We start from the raw sequence: 21,569 nt of genomic DNA on the forward strand, positions 1-21,569 counted from the left end.
ACTGGTTTCCTTAAGATCCGTAATTTATTCAGGACTGTAACTTAGGTTTAGGGTGTGCTTGGTAAACCTTGCAAGCCTAAAATTAATCCTCAACAAGTCCAGTGTGTTCATTTATGTCTTTTTCAGAATCAAAGTAGAAGAGTGGTTTTTCTTTAATCTTCTCCATTATCTCAAGATAACTCGCTCCCCTAGAATTCAGTTGCCCTCTTACTTTGAGTGTTGGCTTGCTCATTTCAGAACTTGCCTTGTCTTTGCCAAGCTAGACTTGGTCAAGAGTGTGGACTGAAATCTTGAGCATAGTAGGCCGAGGAGTCTTTTTTAAAACAGATCACTGTATCAAAATGTTAAGATCCAGTTGGTTAAAGCCCCAGTGTGCCCTGGTAATGCAGGAGTTCAGTGTGAGAATCCTAACTTCTGGCCCTCCTTAGTTGATGCAGTACCAAATGTCATAGGAAGAAAACTCCTAAGAGTACAAGGTCATTCTCCAAATGAAAATGTCATAGGGAAGGAATCTTTACTTGATGGAAAGAATGCTTTCTTTCTAAATGGCAGTCTGTGGCGCCTTCTTAATCTTGTTCCATCCAGCATTACCTGTTCTGTGTTCAGACCAATGGGCATCCGTATCAGCTGCTCCATCCTGCAGAAGTAACTTTACCATGGCAGGACTTGAACTAAACTGAACCGAAGAAACCTCCCTCAGCTGACTGTTCCTGGTACCTAAGACTGAATTACCCAGCATTATACACTTACACTGCAAATGATCTTCAGCATAGGGGCCATTAGTCAATAAAAATTCTCAAAATACCTTCAAAATGAAAGATTATTTTATATAAAATATATTTTCTTGTGGACTTATTAATTGCATTACTGATTTCTAATGATTTCCTTTGGTATTTTATTTAAATAATTAATTTATTTTTTTGAAATGGAGTTTCGCTCTTGTTGCCGAGGCTGGAGTGCAATGGCGTGATCCCGGCTCACTGCAACCTCTGCCTCCCGGGTTCAAGTGATTCTCCTTCCTTAGCCTCTTGAGTAGCTGGAATTACAGGCATGTGCCACCATGCCTGGCTGATTTTTTTATGTTTAGTAGAGACAGGATTTCACCATGTTGGCCAGGCTGGTCTCAAACTTCTGATCTCAGGTGATCCACCCGCCTTGGCCTCCCGAAGTGCTGGGATTACAGGCGTGAGCCACTGCACCTGGCCAGCTCCTTTGGTATTTTAATTTGCTGTATATTTGCTTAACTCATATGCTTGCTCACGTGTTAACACATGTAATACATATGCTTCATTCAGTGTGTTTGATGTCGAAGAGTGTGCCATCTTCTTGCTTTGCTGACTGAAGAGAGCACGTGGTGCTTTTCTGTTGAAGGGGTCAGAGAACCATGCCTCTTCTCTATTCTCCACCCTCCTCTTGAGCCCAGAGCAGAGGCTGCCAGCATGGCCGCTCCCCACCGGTGGCAGAGCTGGCGCTGGGCTCTGCTCACCCTGCTCCCTGTTCTCTGGCCCTGCTGTGTGTTTCTAGGGGCTTTGTGGAGATGTCCTCTGTCTGGTTTGTATAAGGGCTGGCTCTTCTCAGCACAGAAACCAAAGCTTTGAATCTCATCTCTGGCAAACTGTTAGGTCTTCAACCCCTATCCCTTACAGACACTTCACTCATTAAGTTCACTTGGGACCATCACCTCCAAAAAGGAAGAAGTCCCCCTCAACAAATGGTTGGTCTTGCCTCCTCAGGACAGGCAGCGAGGCTTCCTGAGACCTGTGGCAGCTTCGTGTGTTTCTATCATTGAGGCAGCACCATCCCTGTTTGCTATTTTAATTTAGCATCGTTTGAAACAGCGTCTGTTTCTCGGCCACGCTCCTGCTTCACCTTTTTCTGATGAGGATGCTGGTGACTTGATCTATTCTAGTTATTGTTATGTAGTGGGGTCTTTGTGTATACTTAGGATTTTCATTTTGTTCATATAGTGCAAGTGTCTTTTTAGCTTGGCATGAGTCTTCATCTGCCTTTGGGAAGGCTGACAGATCTTCTCATTCAACATAAGCAGCCCCCGATGTAAATGCCTCTGTGGCAGTCATTTTTCTTTGGTCCAGGCCAATCCATGACAACTGAACTATTTCCCAAGTAAGTGTATAGATCAATATCATATGTGGTCAGCTCTCAATAATCCACAGTAAGTAACAGAAAATATGAATAAATTAATTCACTGTGCTGGCTGAGCGCCACTGAGACGTCATCCTCACATTCCCTAGTGGAACGCACACTCTGCTCACCTTGATGGCAGAGTATGACTTGGCTCTCCTTTCTCCTACGACATGCTGTCAGGACCCTGGCCCTTTCAGCCCCCTGCGCCCCTTGAAGAATGTCAGCTTTTCATTGCAGATAATCACAAGTCTGCTGACCTTAATGTGCCAACGGTCATTCAACCACACAGAAAAGGTGTAGAATATAGTTTCGTAAGTGTTGTAAATTTCATCCAGAAAGTACTGGTTCTCATTCATATTCATGCATGCCTGTTTGCTTTCCTTTTGAGTAAGTCCCATGTTATTGAGAAAAGAGGAAGGGAAATAATATTATTGCTGTTAGCCGACTATGGTGTTACTGATGGGGGGGAAAATTGAAACTTGTAAAATTATGTGGGGAATACTTAATATTTCCACTTTTCCCCTTTAATCCAGATGATTGAAAGTTGACAGCAAACCAGTTTTAACATAACACACCTCCTTTTGCACTGTAAGGATTGAGCAGATCCTGAATAACCAGAGATTGAAAGCCTTGGTCTTAGTTCTTCAAACTGTCATCCAACTTAGATGAAGACATAGAAGGCTGCATTATTTGCAAAAGTCCTAAAGATGATTAATACGATTACTGTAATATATGGCAGAATAAGGATTGAATATTTTTTATATGCTACAAATCAAATACATATTCCATGGAAATCAGATTTAACTAGTGTACATAGGAGAGCCTACAGTTAAATTAAAAGAAGAAAAAGAGGAAGACAAAGTCTACTTAATAAGCCCCAGGAATGGGAGAGTACATTTGTGTGGAGAAGCTGAGGGGGTTGCAGGGGAGGTGAGCTCGCATGGACCTGTGTGTGATGTGGTTGCTGGGGCTGTTGACCTAGCATGGGTTTCTCCTGTGGAAACACAGTGGCAAGTGGTGATTCTACTCTGCTAGTTACATGGCATTGAAAGTATTTTGCATGGTTTATTTTAAGTGGGATATTGGCAATTTAGAAACACTAGACTAGGGTGTCTAGGATATGAAGAGTCTGAAGAACATCTTTGAAATGGAATAGTGAGAGAGACTAGGGATGTCTAGTTGGAGAGAAGAAGCCTCCGAAGTGTCTGAGAATGATCATCAAATATCTGAATGTTTATCTCATACACAAGGGGCTTTGTTTATTTTATGTTGCTCAAAGAAGAATAATTAGAAACAGTGGGTTGGGGTTGTGAGAAGGCAGTTTGGTTTAGATCAGTATTTCTCTCGCATTAGGGATGCAAGATATATATATATTTTCATTTTAAAAATCTTGTTATTTTGAAATAGTTTTAGGCATACAGAAGGGTTGCAAAAACATAGTATAGAGTTCATATGCGTCCTTCACTTAAGCTTGTTAATGATCTTAGTATAGTTAGCAAGCCATGAAATTAATGTTGGTGTGGTACTGTTAACTATAGACCTTATTCCATTTTACCAGTTTTTCCACTAATATCCTTTTTCTGTTGCAAGATCTAACCCAGGATCCCACATTGCATTTAGTTGTTGTGTTTCCTTCCTCTCTTCCAATCTGTGACACTTTGACAGTCTTTTAGGACCTCGACACTTAGTGATTATTGGTTAGTTATTTTGTTGTCCCACATTTTCTTATGATTAGAGTCAGGGTGCGCATTTTTGGCATGAGTACTGCAGAAGTGATGTTGTGCCATCTTGGTACGTTGTACGGAGGAGGGTTCCTGGTATTGTGTCCCATTACTGCTGTTGTTAACTTTGTCACTTGATTACAATGGTTTTATCCACGGTAAAGTTACTATTTTTCTCTTTACAATTAATACGAATCTTGGGGAAGATAGTTTGAGGCTGTGCAAACATCCAGTTTCTCCTTAAACTTGCCTCCTGATTTTAGCATCTATTATTAGATCTTGCCCGCAATAATTTTTACTGTGGTATTTACTTAATGCATTTCCCTCTTTTCTTTTGCATTTGTTAATTAGAATTCAACTGTAAGGAAGTCCTGTCCCTTCTCACCTATTTATTTACTCAATTATTTTTGATATGGGTAGACTAATAGGCATTTACATTATTCTGTGCATTATCCATTGCTGTTTTTATTTATTTTATTGCTTAAATTATTCCAGCTTTGGCCAACAGGAAGTCCTTCAGGTGGATGCCTTTCTCTTTTTGACATGCCGTCGTTTTACAAGAACTTTCTGAGTTTTTGGCCTATAAAGTGTTTCAGGCTCATCTTGTTTTTTCCCTGCTCCTTCCCTAAATCAGCTGCTTCCCATGGAGTCCCGATTCCTTTCATGGGAAAATGGTGTTTAGAAACCAATTTCTAGGTGCTAAGTATAATCTTGCTACTAGGATGCCACTGTCCTTAGTGGACACAGCTAGGATATATATACGTGTGTATGTGTGTTTGTGTATGTGTATATCACCCGCACACACAGTAACCCACACATACATATCTTTATATATTTCTATATCTCTGTCTGGATATGTATAAAAAATTCTAATCCAACACCACTGGGTTCATCGTAGCCTCTCCCTTTTCTGTATTTTTAGCTTATTTCTTCAACAGTGAGAAACTTAGCTCTTATTATTTACAATGTATTTACTTATTTATCCAATGCCAATAAAGTAATTTCAAAATTGCTAACCCTGTAATAAACACATTTACTAGCTAGAGTACAGCATTTCTATACAGTGCTTTTTGTCTTTATTTAGCGTTTGAGTTTCTAGTCAAAATAGTATTTTTTTTGTTTTGTTTTTGAGACGGAGTCTCACTCTGTTGCACAGGTTGGAGTGCAGTGGTGCAATCTCGGCTCACTGCAACCTCCACCTCCCATGTTCAAGTGATTCTCCTGCCTCAGCCTCCCAAGTAGCTGGGACTACAGGTGCCTGCCACCGCGCCTGGGTAATTTTTTTTTTTGTATTTTTAGTAGAGATGGGGTTTTACCATATTGGCCAGGCTAGTCTCAAACTCCTGACCTTGTGATCTGCCCGCCTTGGACTCCCAAAGTGCTGGGATTGCAGGCATGAGCCACCACGCCTGGCCCCAAATAGTATTTTTTAAAGTTATTTGGGGTAGTTCTTTTCAGTGTGGCTATGTTACTTATTTGTAATGTAGTTAGTTCATTATTTTTGTATTCCACTTGGGTTCCCCTCCCTCTATGTCCTGGTTTACTTACACTTTTCCCTTACTTTTTGGCATGTGAAATGTTACTCTGGTGCTTCAATGCAGAGCTATACACTCCCTCTTCATTTCTGTTCCCATGCCACCCTGTTCCCCAACCCTTTCCTACCCACTCTCTATAGGAAAGCAGTCTCTTTCATTTCTCAAATATCCTTCCTGTATTTCTTTTGCAGAAATGAGCAGATAGTGTCCATTTTCTTATAACCTCTTCTTTCTTACACAAAGGATAGCATATTATAGATACTCTTTTGCACTTCATTTTTTTCATTTAACAATATATTCTGGAAATCACTCTAGACCAGTTCATGGAAATCTTCCTCTTCCTCTTCTCAGTTGCATAGTACTTCATTGCTTGGATGTGCCATAGTTTATCCAACCACTCGCCGGTGTAGGGGCATTTAGGTTGTTTCCGATATGTTGCACTATTGAATAACTCTGTGCAAATGTGCTTTTTTCCCACGTTGTTGGAGGTGTATGTTTAGGGTAGATTCTAGAGTTGTAATTGCTGGGTTAAAAAATGTGCATATAGCTTTGTAAGGTATTGCCAAATTTCCCTGCAGGAATTTGCATTCTCACTAGCAAAGCGGGAGGTGCCTGTTTTTCTGCAGCCTCACCAACAGGGGCTACACCACATTCTACAATTTTTGCCATTCTGATGATAAATGATATCTTGATGTTGTCTTAATTTGTATTTCTTTAAATATGAGTGCGTTTGAACACTTTTTTCATGTTTGAGGACCATTTTAATAGCTTTTGTAAATTGTTTATGTCTTCTCCATTTATCTTTCCAGTTTTTGGTCCTTTGTCGCTCAGCTTTTGTAATAATTTCTTATATTCAGGTTATTCACCCTTTTTCTGTGGTATATGTTGCAAACGTTTTTCTTCCCCTTTTATCAGTTGTCTTTTGATGTTGTTTAGGATTTTTTTGTTCGTTTGGCCTTACAGAAGTTTTTATTTTCATATAGTCAAACTTATCAATCTTGATTTTATTGCCTCTGTATTTCGAATCATAGTTAGAAAATCTTTCCCTACACCAAGATTAGAGAATTCACTCGTATTTTCTCCTAGGAATTGCATAGTTCTTTATAATTAGATCTTTTGCATTCAGGTCCCTAATGCATCTAGTTTGGTTTTGTATGTGGTTGTATTAGTCTGTTTTCACGCTGCTGATAAAGACATACTGGAGACTGGGTAATTTATAAAGAAAAAGAAGTTTAATGGACTCAAAGTTCCGTGTGCCTGGGGAGGCCTCACAGTCATTGCAGAAGGTGAAAGGCACGTCTTATGTGGCAGCAGGCATGAGAGAGAATGAGAACCAAGCAAAAGGGGAGCCCCTTATAAAAACATCAGATCTCGTGAGACTTATTCACTAACACGAAGACCGTATGGGGGAACCGTCCCCATGATTCAATTATTGCCCACTGGGTCCCTCCCACAACACGTGGGAATTATAGGAGCTACTATTCAAGATGAGATTGGGTAGGGACACAGCCAAACCATGTCATGGTGTGAGGTACAGATCTAAATTTCTTTTCTCCAAATGGCTCCAAGTTGTCCCGGCACCGTATATTAAAAAGTCCATCCTGCTGAGCACAGTGGCTCATGCCAGTAATCCCAGTACTTTGGGAGGCCGAGATGGGAGGATGGCTTGAGGCCAGGAGTGTGAGACCAGCCTGGTCAACATAGTGAGACCTCATCTCTAAAAAAAGAGAAAAGTATGTATGTATATATAAAAAGTCCATCCATATCACAGTGATTTGAAGCCAAACTTTCATATATATTTGGATTTATATCTGGACTTTTAATGCTACCACACTGGTCTGTTTGTTTCCTTGTGTGCCACCGTGTTTAATTATGGAGTGTCTATGGCTTGTTTTCATATCCAGGAGTTGTTTTATTTTTTTCTTCAAGATTTTCCTAGCTCTTCTTGCATATTTGTTTTTCACTGTGACCGTTAGTATCAACTAGTGTAACTCTATAAAATAGTTTACTGAGATTTTTACTGGGATTATATTGAATTTACAAATTAATTTTTAGGGAGAACTGTCATCTTTATAATGTTCGGTTATCCTATCCAAGAGTTGGGGATGTCTTTTCTCTTGTTCATATCTACTTTAGCGTCTTTCAAAAATGCCTTACATTCTCCTTATATAGATTTTGTGCAATTCTTGTTAAATTTGTTCCTAGATATTTAATCCTTGTTGCAATTTTTTTTTTTTTTTTTTTTTTTTTTTTGAGACAGAGTCTCGCTCTGTCGCCCAGGCTAGAGTGCAGTGGCGCAGTCTCGGCTCACTGCAACCTCCACCTCCCAGGTTCACGCCATTCTCCTGCCTCAGCCTCCCAAGTAGCTGGGACTACAGGTGCCCGCCACCACGCCCGGCTAATTTTTTGTATTTTTAGTAGAGACAGGGTTTCACCGTGTTAGCCACGATGGTCTCGATCTTCTGACCTCGTGATCCACCCGCCTAGGCCTCCCAAAGTGCTGGGATTACAGGCGTGAGCCACCGTGCCCGGCCCTTATTGCAATTATTTTAAATGGAGTTTTCTCTGATTATTATTTTGTATTTGAAAGGTATTGATTTTTATATGTTAATTCTGTATTAGTGAATTCTTTTATTGTTTGAGTTAGTTTTATCGTTGATTCTCTGGGGGTTTCCAGATATATATGGTTATCAACTGCAAATAGAAGTGGTTTTACTACTTTACTCCTTCTTATAATGCTGATTGATTTCTCTCGACTCAATATATTGGGTAATACCTGTCATACAATGTTGAACAGAAATGGAGACAGTGAGCATCTTTGCCCTGTTCCTGACAGTAGTAGAAATGCTATTAGTTTTTCCCCATTTAGTAATGAATTAAGGAATGTGTATTTTATTAATTTAATAGTATAACCCTCAATTCCTGTTTTCTGTAACTTTTATCATAAATAGGTTTTAAATTTTGTTAAAGGATTTTTCAGAATCTATGGAGGTCATCACACTATTTCCTTATGTTTATTAATATAGTACATTATATTGAGAGTTTCCTAATATTTCGAATATCTTAGACCTCATTTCATATTTTTACATTGATATCGAGCAATTGATTGGTATGTAGTTGTATTTTCTTGTCCTTTCTGTCTGGTTTATCAGTGTTACATTTGCTTCATAAAAGGAGACAGTGTGCTAGAATCTTCTTCATAGAGCATTGGCATTACCTGGCCTTTGAAGGTTTGGGAGAATTCCCCTGGGAAACCGTCTGGTCCTGGGGCTTGTGGGTAGTTACTTAATAACTCTTCCTGTTTCTTCTGGGAAATCATCAGTTTAAGCTTTCTAACTCTAATGGGATCAGTTTTGGTAATCAGACTATCCTTAGGAAGTTATCAGTTACATCTACATTTTTCAAATTCATTTGCATAGAGGTCTGTGAAATATTCCCTTAAGATTTTTATAATTTCTTGTTTCATTGGTTATTTCCCCTGCGTCCTTTCTTATTTTCTATTTTTGTATTCACTCCTCCTTTTTCTTGAGTAACTTAACTAGTGGTTTGTCTACTTTTTTCCCTCCAAAAACCAGGATTTATATTTGTACATTAGATCTACTGTTTTTCTATTCTCTACCTCATTAATTTTATCTTATATATTCTTTTTTTCTCATTAATTTTAGCTTTTTTCTTCATTTTTTCTTTGTGTATTCTTTTGTTTTGCTTTCTTGTTCTTTTCCTAGTTTTTATGAGCTGGGAATTATTATTGTTATTATTTATTTTTTGAGACAGTCTCGCTCTGTTACCCAGGGTGGAGTGCAGTGGCATGATCTCAGCTCACTTCAGCCTCAGCCTTATGGGCTCAGTCTTCCTACCTCAGCCTCCTGAGTAGCTGGGACTACAGATGCACCACCATGCCTGGCTAATTTTTATATTTTTTGGTAGAGACAGGGTACCATGTTGCCCAGGTTGGTCTCAAACTCCTGGCCTCAAGCGATCTGCTTGCCTTAGCCTCCCAAAGTGCTGGGATTACAGGCATGAGCCACCGTGCCTGGCTGGGAATTATTAATTAATTTTCATTCTTTCATTTTTATTGATAAAAGTGTCAGTGCATTGAATTTTTCTCTGACTGCTTTAAATGTATTTCATGGATTCTGATACGTAGTGTTTTCATTGTAATTATTTTTTTAAAATTCTTTCCTCTCAGTTGGTGACCTAAGAAATAATAAGACTCTTAAATTTCCAGGTGGAAGTGCCTTTCCGTTTTTTTGTTTTTGTTAGTAATTGATAGTTTATTGCATTATAATCAGAAAGTATTTGTTATGTTTCTACCCTATAGAAATCATTGTTTTTTCCTTTAATGCCATCAGTTGTGACTGTGCTGTGGGTTCTTGAGAGGAATGTGTATACTCTATTATCAGGGTACAGAGTTCAATATATATGTCCATAAGGTCAACCTCGGTTGATTATGTTGTTTAAGTCTATCTCCTTGTTTTCTGTATACTTGCTCTGCCTTGTACTGAGAATGGTGTATGAAACCTCCTGTTATTAGTATGTTTCTAACTGTGTTTGCTCACATCTCCTGTAGTCTTTGTTTGATAAAGGTTGTGGTTGTATTGTTCGGCTCATAGGTGTTCATGAGCATTATGTCTTCGCTATAAACTGTGGCTTTTAGCATTAAAAAAAAGTCCTTGGTTGTAGTTAACACTTTGGGGCTTATGTTCTATGTGATCTGCTCCTGCTCTCTTTTTGTTTTTATTTCTCTGTTATACCTTGGTCCATCCTTTTTATTTTTAGCCTTTCAGAATCACTTGATTTTAAGTGCGTCTGTATAGTTGGGTCTTGTTCTTTGAAAATTTTGGATGTAGAATGATTTGTATTTTCTAGTGATTATTTGTATTTAAACCGATTTAATATCCTTAGTTCCTGTTTTATTATTTAACCCTTTATTGTCCGATTCTCAGTTTTTTCAGCATCAGTTAATACTCACCTATTGCTTATACAATAATGAACTATACAATAATGAGAATTCGCCTCTCTTCCTTTTCCCTCATCTCCCATTTTTAATGCATCATTTCTAGTCTGTCATAAGGTTTCTATATTGTGTAAATGCATTAAGTGAAAAAAGTCCATTAAGAATATATTAAATAATAATAGTACGGATAATAAACACATTTTGCAAAAGTGATAAAGGTGGTTTGCAAGTGACTGCAGAGGTTGGGGAGATGCCAGTGTACCATGAAGTTTGTTCTGACATCGGGGCTGTCCAGCAGCAGGGCCTCTTGAGCTGGCCGCCAGGGCTCCTGGGGTGGATTGCTGGCCCTGGGCCAGGGTGGCCTCCATGACTGTTTACAGAGGTCCTCTTGCCTCTGAAACTCTGTGTCAATTACAACATTGTTACCCTAAAAATACACAAAGTCTTGGGACTTTCAAACTGAGTACTTTTTTTGTTTAGCATTAGAGGATTCCTTTTGTAATTATTTTCTTTAGTTCACATAGTAGTAAAAACCAAATGCTAACTTTCCCAAAGGTTATCAGTTATGGACTGTGTGTGCAACCTTTGAAATAAATAAAATTAATTTGCTCTTCAGTGCCAGTGAGACACAGAAGTAGTCACATGTGAATTATTCATATTGTATTAAGAAAGTATGTAATTTGATACTAAGCACAAGCATATAACCAGTTTCTTGAACAAAATTTATAGGTTTTGCACATTTTCAATATCAATAAACCAGTCACCATAGTTTATTACAAGAGTTTCAGCCAAAATTATTTGAAATGACTATTTTAAATGTATAAAGCTAAGTAAATATCAGGCAATGCAAGAAATAATGAGGTTAAATGTAATGGATGATTGTTATTCTGAAAAGATAAAGTTTAAAGTCATCTCCTCAAATGCCCTATAAAGTTTTCCAGCTCCACAGGGCTCTGTACTTGCAGCTGAAGTTTTCTGAAAGCAAATTCAATTAGAGTGTTGTGTGCTTTATGAGACCATCTAAAGTGAAAATTTGTTTGTTTCAGAAACGGGCATGCAGGAGATTAGAAGCCAGTGGGCACGAGCGTGGCTGCCACCAGGTGAATGCCTGTGCCCTGGCATCCTGGGGCCCAGAGGACCAGGAACCTTCATCAAGAGGCTGCCCCCCAGCACCGAGGCCAGAGAGTGGCCAGGGGAGGCTAAGTACGGGGGTATGTTCCCGTTCCCACCAAACTAGTTGTGAGCATGTTGAAATATTTTAATAGAAAGTGTAAATAATCATTGTTCTGATATATCTGCAACTGTGATTTGTTAACTAGATTTCTCAGAATGGTGGAAGGAGCTCAGCCCAGCCTTGCCCAAGATGTATTGCAGGGGAATCTGTAAGTGCATTAACCTTCTTGCTGTGACATAAAAGATAGACTTCTTCTTAAATATTAGATCCATAAAACAAAGTTAATAAAAACTGCAATTACGTTTCTGAAGAATGAGGAACATAAATAAAAAGGTGAAAATTGATTTAAGCTTTTCTTAGAATTCTATCGGTGTACAAACTAATTTGTGTCCAGCTTCAGATTGGAAATAGAAATTGCAAATACATTTAAAATTCCTTCTAAAAAACAGGGTTTAGGAAAGGGACCAGGCCACTGGATTTGGTTAAAATAGAGAATCATTTAAGGACATCTTGGAGAAAAGATCTTCCTCATTTAATTTTCCAAACAGCAATCAACATTGCTCTTTTCTTTTCCCTGTTTATGCTTTTCTTGCATGTTTCTATCATAAACTTCACATAAATCACAGATTTCAGAAGGAAACACAGTGTTCACACCATTAATTCAGAGTAAAGGGAGGTCAGAAACTGCCAGAGTCAGATTCTCAGTCTTACTTCTATTGGGCAGAATATCATAAAGTATATATTAGCATAATAATACCTTTGTTATTAATTTTGAACTTACTCCGAGAACAAGTTAATATGTCTTTGATAACCTCTATAATTCTTGGGTTTCTTTAATTTTACATTTGAAATCTTAATATTGCAATAAAATAGAATTATATTTAAATTCCACCTAGAAACTAGGAATTTGTGTGTGTGTGTATGTGTATTTCTGAGATTGCCCCCTAAAGATCTTTAGAGAAATGTATTGCTGTTTTTGATAAGCAAAAGATTGAGTCAATAAATTATGGAGATCCTCAATTGACATACTATAAGCTACTGTGTTTTACAATGATAAGCACTGATTTTGTTTCAAACAAAGACCTAAAACCATGACAGCCATCACCATGTCTGATGACAGGGTGAACCTCTAGCTATCTGAAGTCCTTAGACAAATAGGAAAACAAAGTTTAGTATGAAACTCATTCCATGAAGGTATACTTTGCTACTTTTTATACTCTCTTTAGAAAAATTTTCATAGGTTATGTTGCATTCTCTGGTGTAATTCTGAACAATGGTGTAATTCTGAACAGTGGTGAAATGAAAGATCCAGCAACTTGAATTTAGTATGCTTAGGTTGATTCATGTAGCTATTAAACATACCCTAGAATACAAATGAATAATGCTTACTTTGAGAACTATGCCTCCATTGGGGTTGAATTCCTTGTTTGCCGATGACTGACCAGTGCCTTCTTTGTCCCCCATGGAATGTATCTTTCACATCCCCCCATCTGTTGGAAGCAAACACTTGGAATGTAGTACAGATTCTTATTGCTTTGAGAGCTTGTGTTCTGGCGTGAATGGCTTAAAGAAAAAAAAAATTTAGTTCAAGCAACTGATTGGATCATTTTGGCTAATATTCTGTTTGAACAACAGTACCTATTTGATTAGGGTTTTTCCTTTCTTTGTAATTCCCCAAGCCTGCCTCCGTTATGTTTCGTAGGAAATGAATCTATGAGCAGAAAACCTTCATTGATATGTAAATATCATTTTTTTTTGTTAATACTCAATATTCTTTCATCTAAATTTCAGAAACTGACTTTAAAAAATCAGTTTCCTTTTATTTGTAGTTATTCTCAATAAAATTTCACCCAGGCTTGGGCGTTTTAATATTTACACCCACTATTTCTGAAAGTCTAATGTAAATAAAGATTGAAATGTGAATTTGAAAAGTCACACCTCTTGATATTTGAACAGACTGTAGCTGCATATATCTTCTTCTTCTAATAATATGGTTAGTTTCTCTCCTAAGCTTTTAAAATAATAAGACACTATTTTTGTATTATAAAACATCAAAAGGTTCAGTGTTAAATAAAAAGCAAATAGTATTTTTAGAAATGCAAGATCCCTGGGAGTCGTGCTTAACAATAAATCACCAATGGGGCACAATTCCAAATTTCAGAAGACTTTATTAAACTTGCAGTTCCATTCACAAATGCCTGCTTACACATGGGCCTGCCCACTCTCCCATGATGCCCATAGGCGGCTCAGAATGGTTCTCTTGGTCAGAGAGAAGCCAAGGTGATGTGAGGGGTAGTTTGTGTGGAATTCCTAATGGGAAACTTACATGTGATTCTCAGTTTATTTGGTGGCTTTTCTCCAGTAAGCTGCTTTGCATCCTGAATTCTCTAGTGTATTTTTGACCTTCGTAGGATGTCAGCTAATCTGATCTGTTCTGCTCTGAATTCTCAGTATAACCCCGTCTGAGCTTGGTGGTCCTTGTGTTCCTAAGCTTTTTGTTACGTTTATGATTGAATTGTTGCTCACACATACAGGGTTTTGACATTTCTCATATGCAAGGACTTCCTTGGTAGACCTCTTCAACCTCATTTTCCAAGTTTGCATTTCAGTCTATTTCTGTTGACCCCTTCTGGTGCATTGTAACCATTGTTACAATGGTTACTATTTCAGGAGTGGCTGAGGTGGTTTCTTACAGTAATTACTGTGAGGGTTCACCTCCTGCTGCTGTACATTATTATTTAGGAGCGTCACCTCGTAGCCCTGAATCACCCTGCTCATGTTACTGATGATCGAAATGAATGTGGTGGCACCCGGTCTTGCAGCATCCAGGGCGTCCGCTCCTGCCCAGGGTTGGGCTTCTTGCTCTCCCTGTCGTGCGCTGTCTGGGGCTGCAAGTCCCGCGGAGGATGATCGCCATCGCTAGGAGGCTTCCTTTCCTGCCACCAATGGCTCCCACGCTCGGCCGTCACCTGGGCTGCAGGCTTCTCCGTTCCCGGCTCCGCGCGGCTTGCGTGTGCACAGGCCACACAGTAACCAAGTGTAAAATGGAAATGAAGCTGCACCTTGCAAATTCAAAGCAATTAAATGAAACCTTAGGGGGATGCCAGAGGTCTCCAAAATAATGAAAAGAAGGTACGTGAAAAGGGGAGGAAGGCTTATAAGGCAGAAAACTGTAGAAAGGATTTAGGATATTGGTTGAGGGGAGATGTGATGATATTTCGTCAGCACCGTGTTTTCCTAGTGGTCTCTGGTCTCTGACGTTTAGTAGCCTCTCAGTGCTGGAATCCTCTGGAGAAGGGGCCACGCTCAGATCTTATTGGGTCACCGGTCAGCCCGTTGCCTGTTTTTTTCTCAGCTCCGACCTCCTTTGTCTGCCCTTCCTCTGTGTTGTGGAGACTGTGTTTCCCAGACTCCTTTGCTTCTGACTTCTGGGAGAATCCAGCCAACATGAGGCATTGGTGGGACACAGGAATGTGGGGGAGAAGGAGGAGGAGGCCAGAGCATTTCTCTCTCTCTCTCTCTCTCTCTCTCTCTCTCTCAGCCCTTCCCCGGGACATAGCTCCTGCAGTGTAGTGCCTCTGGGCCCATCTCTTGCGAGGTCCACTTTCTCCTCCCTTTGTCCTCCTGGTGAGTGTTTGGCTCCTGTACTAGTCCATTTTCACATCACTATAAAGAACTACCTGTTGCCTGTGATTCCAGCTTGGGAGAATGGGCAGGAAAATTGCTTGAACCTGGGAGGTGGAGGTTGCAGTGAGCCAGGATTGTGCCATTGCACTCCAAACTGAGTGACAGAACGAGACTCCATCTCAAAAAAAAAAAAAAAAACACACACACACACACATACACACACAAAAACTACCTGAGACTGGATAATTTATAAAGAAAAGAGATCTAGTTGACTCACAGTTCCACAGGCTGTACAGGAAGCATGGCTGGGAGGCCTCAGGAAACTTACAATCCTGGTGGAAGGTGAAGGGGAAGCAAGCACGCCTTACCATGGCAGCAGGAGAGAGAGAGAGAGCCAGAGGGGAAGTGCCATACACTTTCAAACAACCAGATCTCATGAGAACTCACTATCACGAGAACAGCAAGGAGAAGTCCGCCCCCATGATCCAGTCACCTCCCACCAGCTCCCCTCCAACACGTGTGGAGTATAATTCCAGATGAGATTTGGGTGGGGACACAGAGCCAAACCATATCAGCTCCCCCGTTTGGTTTCTCATCTCTTCCATCATTTGTGTAGCCAAATCCTGTTACAGTCCCTCTGTTTGAAATACACCTAGATTGGTTTCTGTTTTCTTACCTGTGCTAATCAGCTAATGAATGGACAGATTCTCCTGGGGAGAAAAGTTGCTGTTTCTAACAGAGGTCTCCAGGCCTTTGTTGTCCCCTGTAAGGGCCTAGTCAGTAGTCCGCAATCTTGGCACTCCAGAGTGCTGGCAGGGTTGATCCTGGTGATAAGCCACGTGAGTCCCGAGAGCCTGGACATGAAAGCTAAAAATACAGTCAGGCCCTTCAATGTTGCCCATCGCTAATGCTCCTTCGCTCCCTTTCATCTGTGGTTTTTGGTTTTTATTGCTCAAACGGGTAGGGAGTTACCACTGAAGAGCCAGCAGGCAAAACATGGTGTTTCCTGGTGCCTTGGAGCCTCCGCTCCCCACCTTGATTCTGGATACCAGCATTGTCATTAGCCTTATCTTTTTTTCTTTTTTTTTCATTGAGGGCAAATAGCAAACGAGCAGTCTTAATAAGCCTCCGTATTATTCACTTTTTGACATTGAAATCTATTGCCTGACAACATTTGTGTGTGTGTGGTATATATGGTGTGTGTGCATGTGTGTGTCTGTGTACGTATGTAGTGTGTGTGCACATCTGTGTGTGTGGAGTCAGGCAATGTAGGAGTAGAAATTGAGGGCAGGGGAAGGGAGGTGTTTGGTCCAAACCTATTGTTTTGGTTCAGTTTTCCCTTGTAGGGACACCAGGAGGAGCCAAAGTATGATTATTCCGATTCTAAATGGATGCATTTTTTCTTTGTATTTCTTTTTATCTCCAAATGGGTTACCTTCAAAGTATTTCTGTTTATTTTGTTTACATATCTGTACGTTATTGGTCATTGCTTTCTACAGCTACATCATCTATAAATACTGCACTAGAATAGGAAGCCTGGGAACCCAGTGATCTCTGCCCTCCGCTGGTGCCTGCAGTGACGGCAGAGAACGCTGCCTGTACTTGCTAGGGCGGGTCCGAGTGTCAAGCTGGGGACGGGACCGAAGATGGAAATGTAACGTTCTGACATCGATGAACAGAGATCGATGCGCAGTGCCCTGCTCTTTGTGTCCTGTCTTGGCCACAGCTGATAGCAAGCATCCTTGTCAGTCCTTTCTTCTTCTGTCCTGAGAGAAGAAAATACAATCATGGAGGGATCAGCGGAAACTTCACTGATCATTCTGTAAGAATCAAGTTGTGCTCCATGCATTTCTCCCCCCAGGTTTGTCAAAGATCCTGGAGTTCATTGGTCTAACCCTGTCAATTTACAGATAAGGAAAGTGAGGTCCCCAGGGGCTAAGCCATTGGCCTGGCACCGTGGTTGATGGGGAGGCAGGGGCCTGAGCACTCGGCTTGGAGCCCCCTCTGCTCTCTGCTCGTTTTGGCTGATCAGTGTGTTTGCAGTCAAGACGCCGGCATCACTCCCCAACACCGGCGGCCCAGCGTCAGGCTCGAACACCCTCTGAGAAGTGTGGCAGTGACAGTGCGGGTTTTTGTGGACTTCATCCCCAGACACAGTGAGAAGCTCTTGGCTAAGACACAGAGCTGATTTACTCACACTGTGAGGGAATAAGCTGGGAACGGAAGAGTCTGGCTGTGTCGGTATAGCCAAACACAAATCCCAGAATAGACGGGTCTGAATAGACCGCTGACAAAATCTTCAGATTTAGCTTCTAGCAGTGGCTGACAGTGAGTACTTTCTCTGGAATATGGATATTGAAAAACTACCTTTAAAAAAATTTTTAACTGTTATTTAGGTCATTTTCTGCTGCCGAAGGAGCTGAGGGGCTTCAGATGACTATAAGAAAAAAGTTCAATTGGGACTTCCTACAAACATGTTAGCTAAAACCAACACAGATGTGTCCCCCTCCTGCTGCAGAGACTCAAGGTAGACTGGGATAAAAAACATGCAGCTGATCATGTAATAGGTGAAGAGAGAAATCAAAAGTAGAGCCGTTGGGACCAACACACTCTTTAGTGGCCGTTCCTGGGTCTGGGTACTTGTTGGGTTTGGTCCTAGAATGCACCCAGGGCTGGGAACTGGAATGCTCATGTCCAGAGATAGATGTGGTTTTGGCCTAACAGGTGTGGGAGCTAGAATTTGGATCCTTGCATTAAGTTTAGAGCCTGAAGATCTGATTATACCCTAAAAGGGGACGGGAAATTACAATACCAGGCCATGCATGGGTGTGGGTTCCAAGTTTATTTTATCTCAATCGTATAGGAACCAAACGTAGAAGCCCTGCCATAAGAACAGTTGCAGCCCATTGAAGTCCTGAAGGCCTCAGGTGGTGGCAGGTGTGGAACTGTCCTGTAGGCATGACTCCACCACCCACTGTGTAGGAGATTTGGAGATAAAACAGCCCCCACGGAGGATAAGATCACAATAGAAAAATAAGCACATAAACAAATCTACCAGCCTGGTGAGAAGAGGGGTCAGGAAATAAACAGTAGAATCGAAATCTCCAACAATCTGAAATAATTGAAGAACCTGAAGTTGGATATAAAGTACAGGCACAACTCATTTTATTGTACTTCACTTTATTGTGCTTTGAAGGTATTGTGGTTTTTACACATTGAAGATTTGTGGCAACCTTGCATTGAACAAGTCTGTTTGGTGCCATTGTCCCAAAAGCATATCCTCATCTCATGCTTCTGTGTCAGCATTTTTAAACAACAAAGTATTTTTAAATTAAGGTATGTACATATTTTTAGGCAGAATGTTGTTGCACACTTAATAGACTACAAGCATATTGTAAACAAAACTTGTATATGCACTGAGAAACCAAAAAATTTGTGTGACTCACTTTATTGCAGTGTTCTGCAACCAAGCCTGCCATGTCTCTGAGGTATCCTGTAGTTATTTTATAAAATGATTAAAGAAGAAATAGAGCCATAGTAAGAAAGGAAGACAGTTTGAAAAAAATATTGGAAGGTTTTTTTTAAAAAGAACTAAAAGTGCATGATATCTTCATTGAAGTTTTTTTAAAAAGTCATCAGATTAGACACAGTTAAACACAGAATTAGTGAATTAGAAGATAGAGCTAGATAAATCCCCCAAGCATAGCAAGAGAGGTAAAAAGATGGAAGGTATAAAAGTGTAATTAGGAGTCATAGAGGAAAGAATGAGAATGCCCATTAGGAAATCCAGAAGGAAGGACTTTAGAGAATGTTTGAGTAGAATAGTTGAAAAGATAATGGCTGAGAATTTTCCAGAACTGAAGAAAGGCATACGTGGTCAGACAATTTTGAAGTAGAATAACAAGCAAGGGAAATTATCCATCAGATATCAAGATATATTACAAAGCTGTGACCATTAAGACAATGTGTTAACTGGCCTAAGTGTAGACTAACCAATGAAATAAAATTTAGATCTTTAAATATGCATATATGGCAGTTTGAAGGCATTATAAATGAGATTTACATACACCTATAAATTGTGCCATGGCAATTAGTTATCCATGTATGAGGAAAGATAAAATTAGATCTCTGCCTCACACAAAATCAATTCTAGGAGGTGGGAGGTGGGGGTGGGAGTTAATAAGAACCTATGTATCAAAAAAAAAACAACAAAAAACCTTTGTTAGTAGAAAATATAGAATATGACGGCCAGGCGCGGTGGCTCATGCCTATAATCCCAGCACTTTGGGAGGCCAAGGTGGGCAGATCACCTGAGGTTGGGAGTTCAAGACCAGCCTGACCAACATGGAGAAACTGCATCTCTACTACAAATACAAAATTAGCCAGGCATGGTGCATGCCTATAGTCCCACCTACTTGGGAGTCTGAGGCAGGAGAACCGCTTGAATCCAGGAGGCAGAGGTTGCGGTGAGCCGAGATTGTGCCATCGCACTCCAGCCTGGGCAACAAGAGTGAAACTCTGTCTCAAAAAAAATATATATATATAGAATATAACTGCATATATTAAGACATGCTACATATCAGAATTCTTTCATCATTGTCTAAGAAAAGCTTTTTGCAGGAAAGATATTTACAGTGCACAAAATATAAAGATGGGTATCTTGAATAAATATGGAAATCAGTCCAGTAAATAAATGGGCAAAGTATATGACCTGGCAGTTCAGAGAAGAGGAAACTCAAAATAGCCAATAAATAGGTGTTCAACCTCATTAGTAATTTAAGGGCTTGCAAATTAAACCATCAAATTAGCAAAAATAAAAATGGTGCTATAAGTGTAGGTGAGGTTGTAGAGTGAAAAGATGTGTTCACTTCCTCAGAAGCCATGTAAATGGGTAAAGCTTATGGTGGGCATTTCTGGTGAGCTAGAAGATATGGTCCTAGGTGTATACCCTAGTAGATGCCCAAGAAAGTGTATACAAAATATTTGTTGTATTTGGGAGGCTGAGGCGGGAAATCATTTAAGGTCAGGAGTTTGAGACCAGCCTGGCCAATATGGTGAAACCTCATCTCTACTAAAAATACAAAAAACATTAGCTAGGCATGGTGGCGTATGCCTGTAGTCCCAGCTACTTGGGAGGCTGGGGCAAGAGAATCACTTCAGCCTGTGAGGTGGAGGTTGCAGTGAGCCAAGATCCCGCCACTGCACTCCAGCCTGGGTGACAGAGCAAGACTCTGTCTCAAAGCAAAAAAAACCAAAATATTTGTTGTAGCACTGTTAGTGTAAGAAAAGTCAGAAACAACCTAAATGTTCATCAATAGAATGGATAAATGAATTGCAATATATTTACTCAATGAAATGTTATAGAGAGCAGTGAAAATGGATCAAGTAGAGAAAAAAGCAAATTATAGAAGGATCTATGTAGAATGACACTATCTAGATACAATTTTAAGCATGGGAAACATTGACATATATCTACTAAAGGAATAAAAACATTTGTGAGAGTGGTAAACAACTTCAAAACAAGGAAGTTATTTCTACTGAGTGGAAGGGCTCAGGGTGCAGTGTTTTGGTGATATCTAATGTTTTATCTCCTAAGTTTTGTGATGGTTCATGAATGTTTGTTATGTTGTCGTCTGTACCTTTTTTTGTATGTCTGAAGAATCACAGTGAGTCTTGGGCGTGGTGTATCCACACATAAATAGGTCATCATGACACTGGAGGACATCAAAGGCAGAGAAACATCTGTAGAGCTGCTAGAGAGAAATGACTGGCTAAGCATGAAGGGATGATAATTTGACAACAGATCTCTCATTAGTAGCAATAGATGCCAGAAGAGCTTGGAATGCATCTTTGAGCTGCTAAGGGGACTGCACTGTGACATGCATGTGGACAGGCTGCACCAGGTCTGGGGCTGCGATGGCCACTGCAGTGGGGTTCCTCTCCCCACCCCAGAAAATTCAGTTACCAAAACTGACTCAAGAACAGAGAACAGAATCAGATCAGTAACAATGGAAGGATCTGGGAAGGTTATCAAAAAGCTCCCATCACAGGGATTTTACAGATTTTAAAAACCCTGTATGAAAGAACACATGGATGATTTAACATTAGAAAAACGACTACCTTGTCTGATCAAAAGGAAAAAAGAGATCATCTATTAGATGCAGAAACAGCATACAGTCAGATGCTAATCCCATTCATGATATATATTTAAAAACTCCACAAACCAGAAATAGAAGGCTTTCTTCTGGTAAAAACTAAGGACGTGATACTTAGTGGAAGGATCTGTGTTGAAGAGAAAAGGACGAGAATGCTATTAGCACTTCTGCTCGGTATGCTAGGGCTCCTAGCTGGCATAATGCGATAAGAAAAAAAAGAAACAATAGACATAAGAATTGGAAAGAGAAAAATCT

The 21,569-nt window shown here is 40.0% G+C and overlaps 1 protein-coding gene across 6 annotated transcripts in view; it reads left to right on the top strand.

Annotated features, from left to right (window-relative positions):
• C2H10orf143 (chromosome 2 C10orf143 homolog) overlaps positions 1–21,569 on the top strand; it is a 44,319-nt gene that overhangs the window by 16,816 nt on the left and 5,934 nt on the right. For 4 of the 6 annotated variants that reach the window (XM_063616520.1, XM_063616522.1, XM_063616521.1 and 1 more), the window contains 3 exons: positions 11,405–11,569; positions 11,678–11,740; positions 14,355–21,536. In XM_063616520.1, coding sequence (XP_063472590.1) covers positions 11,405–11,569; positions 11,678–11,740; positions 14,355–14,654 — 528 coding nt within the window. In that variant the 3' untranslated portion in view covers positions 14,655–21,536. Of the gene's footprint in view, positions 1–11,404; positions 11,570–11,677; positions 11,741–14,274; positions 21,537–21,569 lie in introns of those variants that run through there. The other 2 variants (XR_010115385.1, XM_055245429.2) reach the window with 2 other exon arrangements.

This window comes from Symphalangus syndactylus, chromosome 2, assembly GCF_028878055.3.
Source record: "Symphalangus syndactylus isolate Jambi chromosome 2, NHGRI_mSymSyn1-v2.1_pri, whole genome shotgun sequence".
Lineage (NCBI taxonomy): Eukaryota > Metazoa > Chordata > Mammalia > Primates > Hylobatidae > Symphalangus > Symphalangus syndactylus.